Source organism: Amblyraja radiata, chromosome 13, assembly GCF_010909765.2.
Source record: "Amblyraja radiata isolate CabotCenter1 chromosome 13, sAmbRad1.1.pri, whole genome shotgun sequence".
NCBI classification, from domain to species: domain Eukaryota; kingdom Metazoa; phylum Chordata; class Chondrichthyes; order Rajiformes; family Rajidae; genus Amblyraja; species Amblyraja radiata.
Window position 1 is genome coordinate 33,878,418 of NC_045968.1, and position 6,000 is coordinate 33,884,417.

Here is a 6,000-nt window from a genome sequence, read left to right on the forward strand (position 1 = left end):
GATGATCCTCATTGTTGAGTTCAATTGGGTGTCCACATTGTGTGTGTGGGATGACCTGGACCAAACAGGGTCAAATGGCCTAATACTACTCCTATAACTTATGAACGCCGGCTGCTTCCCCACGCTTGCCCTTGCGTTTGACACAAGCCTCAAGCTGCTGCAATTTCTGTTCAATATACCAGCTCCCACAGCAAAATAAATATTACTGTCATCCAGAGAATTGAAATTTCTTGCACACCATTGGGAATATTTTACAGTAAAATAAACCTGAGGAAGCTTGAAAACACTCAACAGGTCAGGTGACATGTGTGGAGAGAGAAACAGTGAAGTTTAAGGTTCATAAAACTCTTGGCAATTTGTCACAAAGCCACTTTACATCCAGAGGAATCTCGAAGCATCGTTCCTAAAGTCCCAATGGCAGGAGTATTGGGAGATGTCTTCATAGGACATCTATTCAAGAGAGAGTTACATTTAGCTCTTAGGACTAACGGAATCAAGGGATATGGGAGAAAGCAGGAACGGGATTCTGGTTTTGGATGATCAGCCATGATCATATTGAATGGCAGTGCTGGCTCGAAGGGCCGAATGGCCTACTCCTGCATCTATTTTCTATGTTTCTATTAAGTGTGGACCCCAGCAGGTTTCTCCGGAATTATTCTTCCCTTGCAAAGGCTGGGTTTTGCCGCTGTATTTCTGGCAAGACGGCTCTGGTATAGAAATTTTCCAGCTTCTCCACTGTTTCCTGCCAGAAGTCGGCATCGAACTCCACGGGGACAATGGCAGTGTCACGGTTAGTGTAGACCACCAGATCCGCTTTGTTGACGCCCGCCACAGCCATCTGACACTGAATTTGGGTGAAATAAGGGTGGTTCTTCTTCAGCTGAAAATGGTCCTTGTTCTCCAAGCAGAAGTATCGGTCTTCGCAGGCCTCTGTGACGGTGTGGTTCCGGTGTTTGTACGGGCACTTCACCTCTACCAGGCCCACCGTGGTCTTGGTCTTCTTGTCCTGCACCACCCCGTCGGGACTCGCTGCCAGCCAGTTCTTGGCCGGGTCGATGAAGAGGCCGCAAGGACGGACCTCAACCTCTCGCTTCATCTCCTTGGACTTGAGCTTCTCGTACTGCTGGAGGGCGACGGGCTCATTGTCGATGCCCCATTTCATGGGTGGGGTCAGCACGTTGGACCCCTGGCCCACGATGGACTTGAGGTAAGACTGCGGCACCTCGTTGCTCTTTCCGTTCACGAACTTGCTGTGGGAGACCTTGTGGGCGACAGAGGCCGTGATACGGTTACTGCGCCACTTGAACCACTCGGGGTTCTCCCGCTGCCCGCAGGTCTCCCTCTCAATTTCTGCCGCCTTCTGCTCGCTGATCGTCCGGCTGGGCTGCTTAGCAGCAGTAGTGACCTTGCCCACTGCCCTGGGAGCTGGGCTGGACTTCCCAACGGGGGACGGAGCACTCTTTGTGGAGCTCATTGGCTCTCTGCTGCTCGAGCTGGTGGCTCTCCGAGCTGCCGGGGCTGTGGATCGAGGGTTTGTAGGAGCTCCCACGCTGGTTGGTGTGTGGGGGCTGCTAGGCCCAGAACGGGCTCCCACTCCCCGGGTCTTGGAGCCCGAGGAGGTAGGGCTGGCTGCCTGACCCACACGGGGCACTGCCCCCTTCACAGGACCAGCCCGATTCACGTCTCCTCCCGTCCTCATCCCATGATTAGAAGGTTTTGCTGCCATTTGGAAATCGATCCCAGCTTCTGTGAAGAGAAAGAACAATGAAACACAGTGCGGCACAGCGGATGCTCCCGCTATCTCAGTGCCAGAGACACGGGTTCAAGCCTGACCTTGGGTACTCTGTCTGTGTGGAGTTTGTATGTTCTCCCGTGACCTCGTGGGTTTCCTCTGGGTGTTCCGGTTTCCTCCCACAAACCCACGTCTTTCGGATGTGGGCGAAAACCGGAATACCCAGTGGAAACCCACACGGTCACAGAGAGAACATAAAAACTCCACACAGGCAACACCCGAGGTCGTGACTGAACCTGGCACTCTGGTGCTTCGAAGGCCTAGGATAGAACGGTCAGTGTGGAAAGGGGAGTTGGAATGTTTAGCAATGGGGAGATCGTGTAGGCCATGGACTGAGCGTAAATGTTTTTGGCAAGCGGGAGATTAGTTATTGAGGCCAGCTCCTGATGTTCACCCATCAATGCAAGTCCCCGCGCCATGGACTAATTTAAAACAAAAAATGCTGAAAATGTTCAACGGATCAGAAAATGTTACCAAACTGACATTGACCTTAAACATTATGTGCGATCTCACCCACTGAAAAATTCCAGCATTTTCTCTTTTTATTGCAATGTTCTGGCATCTGCTGCTTTAATTTTGCTTCCCTGGACTCCGCCCAGTGTGATGCCTGACCAGACCACATGGTGAATTTGTGTCAATTAATAGGCCAGTGTCAGTAAAAGTGAATGTGAAAGTGTTCAGTTGTTTTGTGAAACAGCTGATTCACCATCGAAACTGCTTCCTGCAGCCTCTCCCTCTCCGGCAGCACATTCCAGATCACAGATTCTGCCCAGAATCATAACTGTGGAGCAGAGAAACAGGCCCTTCAGCCCACCATGTCTCTGCTGACCTTCAGCCCATCTACACTCATACCCCTCGCCTACATCTGGATCTATGATTTGCCTATTTAGTCTATTTAAATGTCTCTTAAACATAGAGATGGTTTTTGATTTTACCACTTCCTCTGGCAGAGTGTTCCACACATCAACCACTCTTTGTGTTTTAAAAAAAATCCTCTCAGACAGATGCCCTTTAAAGTTAATTTCTCTCTCCTTAATCCTGCGCCCCATTATTTTTGATTCCTCTGCCCTCTTGTCTCTTGTTCCTTTGCTGATTGTCTTCACTCCACATCCTCTGGCCACCATCCTTTATACCCTTGGAAACACATCCTTACAATCTATCAAACCCTTCAAGATTGAGGCTCCATCAAATCTTCACTCACTTTTCCTGCTCTTCAGGTAGCAGTCCCAGCTTCATCTTGGCTGCCCAGTAACTGAAGTCTCTCATCTGTGGTAGATCAATGAATGCATGTGCTCCCTCCAGGGTCTGACCATAGTGAGGGACCCAGAGCTACATACGATACTCCACTCGGTTCACCAAGACCTACTGGGTCTGCGAGTTACTAACCATTTTAACTCTACTTCCCATTCTCATACTGACATTTCTTTCCTATGCCTCCTCCATTGCCAGAGTGAGGCCACACGCAAACGGAAGGAAAGGCACCTCGTATTCAGCGACGGTGGCTTCCAACCCAACTGTATGAAGATTGAACTCTCCAATTTTAGGTAACTACATCACCCTCCACCTCTCTGTTCTTTCTACCTTGCTCCCTGCTTCCAACCCCCCCCCCCCCCCCACCCACATGCTCCACCTGCCCTCTCCCCTATGCCCCACCTTGACTCACATCCATTTCTCCCGTCCCCCTCACTTCCACCTACATCTCCCCCTCTAGTTTCACAATTTACAATTCTCCAATACTCAACTCAAACTTATCTTTTCATCTCTGGCCTTCGCGCAACCATCTGCCTGTCAAATAACTTTCCTCACCTGTGTCAGCCTATTACCTGCCAGGTTTTGTCCTGCCACTCCTCTCCTCCAGCTTTCTTCACCCCCCCAATCATCAGTCTAAAGAAAGCCCCGACCCTATCCAACTTCTCCAGAGATGCTGCCTGATCCGCTGTTACTCCAGCACTTTGTGTCTTTTTCTGGATACAACACTACTTGCGAGGGCCTAATAAACCTTTGAAACTGTAACAGGTGTCACTTGTTTCTGTATTAAATGTCTGCTTATAAAAAAAATTAATGGGACCCCATGAGTTTCTTTAGAAGTCTCTCAACATCAAACATACACACCCAAGGGCATCTGCACTCGTACGTAACCCTACTTAACAATGCTCATTCCCTCCAGAACTTTGCATTTGAACAGTAGAGAATGGGAACAGACATTTATTTTGGTTTAGTTTAAAAATACAGCATGGAAACAGGCCCTTCAGCCCTTTGAGTCTGCGCCAACCAGCAATCACCCTTACACTAGTTCATAAGTAGTGGGAACAGAATTAGGCCATTCGGCCCACCATGTCTACTCCACCATTCGATCTTGACTGATCTATCTTTCCTTCTCCACCCCATTCTCCTGCTTTCTCCCCATAACCCTGACACCAGTACTAATCAAGAATCTATCAATCACTGCCTTAAAAATATCAATTGACTTGGCCTTCACTGCCACCTGAGACAATGAATTCCACAGTTTCACCACCCTCTGACTAAAGAAATTCCTCCTCATCCCCATTCTAAGGGTACATCCTATTATTCTGAGGCTGTGCCCTCTGGTCCCGGACTCTCCCACTATTAGAAACATCTACTCCACATCCATTCTATCCAGGCCTTTGATTATTCATTAAGTTTCAATGAGATACCCCCTCATCCTTCTAAACTTCAGCAACTTCAACTAATGCCAGAGAGCACACTGACTGAAAGTTCAGACAGGAAGTGCTGTAGTAACTCAGCGGGTCAGGCAACATCCTTGGAAAACATTGATCGGTGACAGTTCAGTTCGGGACCCTTCTTCATACTGACTGGTCCAGCAACTCAAACGTCCAGGAACAAAGGAGACTGCAGTGAATGGTGGACACTGTCTGGTCCATCACGGGTATTGACCACCCCACCATCGAAGGGATCTAGAGGAGGCACCGCCTCATTAAGGCAGCCAGCATCATCAGACACCTACATTCTCATCTCGCTGCTACCATCGAGAGGAAGGTACAGGAGCCTGAAAACCGTGACCTCCACATTCAAAAACAGCTTCTTCCCAGCAACCATCATGCTTTTGAACACTGCACACCACTAACCTCAGCAACCATGATCTTCTATGGACTGTGTCTTTGGTTGACTATAGACTTTGTTATTGCACTATTATGGTTGCCTAATATTATGGTTATTAATTTATTGCATTGTTGATTATTAGATATTTTTCTGTTTTTTATTTTGTTGAGCCAATGGGGCAATAAATGTCACACCTCCTCTCCCCTCCCCTAATAAACCCAAAACATTTGGGGAGCGAGCAGCCCATTGCTGCTCGAGTCCTGGTAACTAAGATGTTGCCAGGACTTGAGGGACTGAGCTGCAGAGTGGTTGTGCAGGCTAGGACTTTATTCCTTGGAGCGCAGGAGGATGCGGGGTGATCTTGTAGAGGTGTATAAAATCATGAGGGGAAATAGATAGATAGGGTGAATGCACAGAGTCTTTTACCAGGGCAGGGGAATCAAGAACCAGAGAATATAGGTTTAAGGCGAGAGGGGAAAGGTTTAATAAGGGAGGTACACAACTGCGACATGTCCACTGGGGAAAGGGGAGAGCTTAGATTTACTGCAAGACCCCCCAGAACCCGGTGTGCCAGGGAGGGAGAGATGGGTTTGGTTGATGGGGCGAGAAGGCTGGAAGATTAGGGGGAAGAGGGTGGAGAAGGTGTAGTGGGAGGAATAGCAGGGATATCCCAGCCCATTCACTCCCTGAAGCAATGACCTTGGGATCCACTGGAAGCGCCGCTTTGGGCAGAAGCTTTACTGGGAGAAACTTCAGGATCCCGGAGTCTGCCGCTTACCTGTAAACAAGTAAACTGGAGCCCAACTCTGGCGAGTTCGATCGGACACCTCTCTCTTGCCTCCACCCCGCAGACACACGGCTCCACCTCGCTCATGATGCAATCACTCATATTTAAACCAAGCTAGCTACATTTAAAAGGGCACTGCAAGGTGTCAGGAGTGGACCCCACTCGACACCTCTGAGCCATAGCGTGCTCACAGCAGATATCGGGGAGTGTCTGAAATAACAGCAGGAAGTTTACCTGGATGTTGCCAGGACTAGCCTGAGCTACAAGTGGAGTTTGAGCAGCCTGGGTCTTCATTCCTTGGATTGCAGGAGGCTGAAGGGTGATCATACAGAGGTGTATA

The 6,000-nt window shown here is 49.1% G+C and overlaps 1 protein-coding gene across 1 annotated transcript; it reads right to left on the bottom strand.

Moving 5' to 3' along the window:
• Positions 1-510: 510 nt before the first annotated feature.
• Positions 511-5,793, bottom strand: LOC116979827. Its single transcript, XM_033031709.1, has 2 exons — positions 5,652-5,793; positions 511-1,746 (listed from the first exon to the last, which is right to left on the bottom strand). The coding sequence occupies exon 2, from the start codon at positions 1,724-1,726 to the stop codon at positions 653-655; it is 1,074 nt and encodes a 357-aa protein (XP_032887600.1). The 5' UTR covers positions 1,727-1,746; positions 5,652-5,793; the 3' UTR covers positions 511-652.
• Between the last annotated feature and the right edge of the window lie 207 nt (positions 5,794-6,000).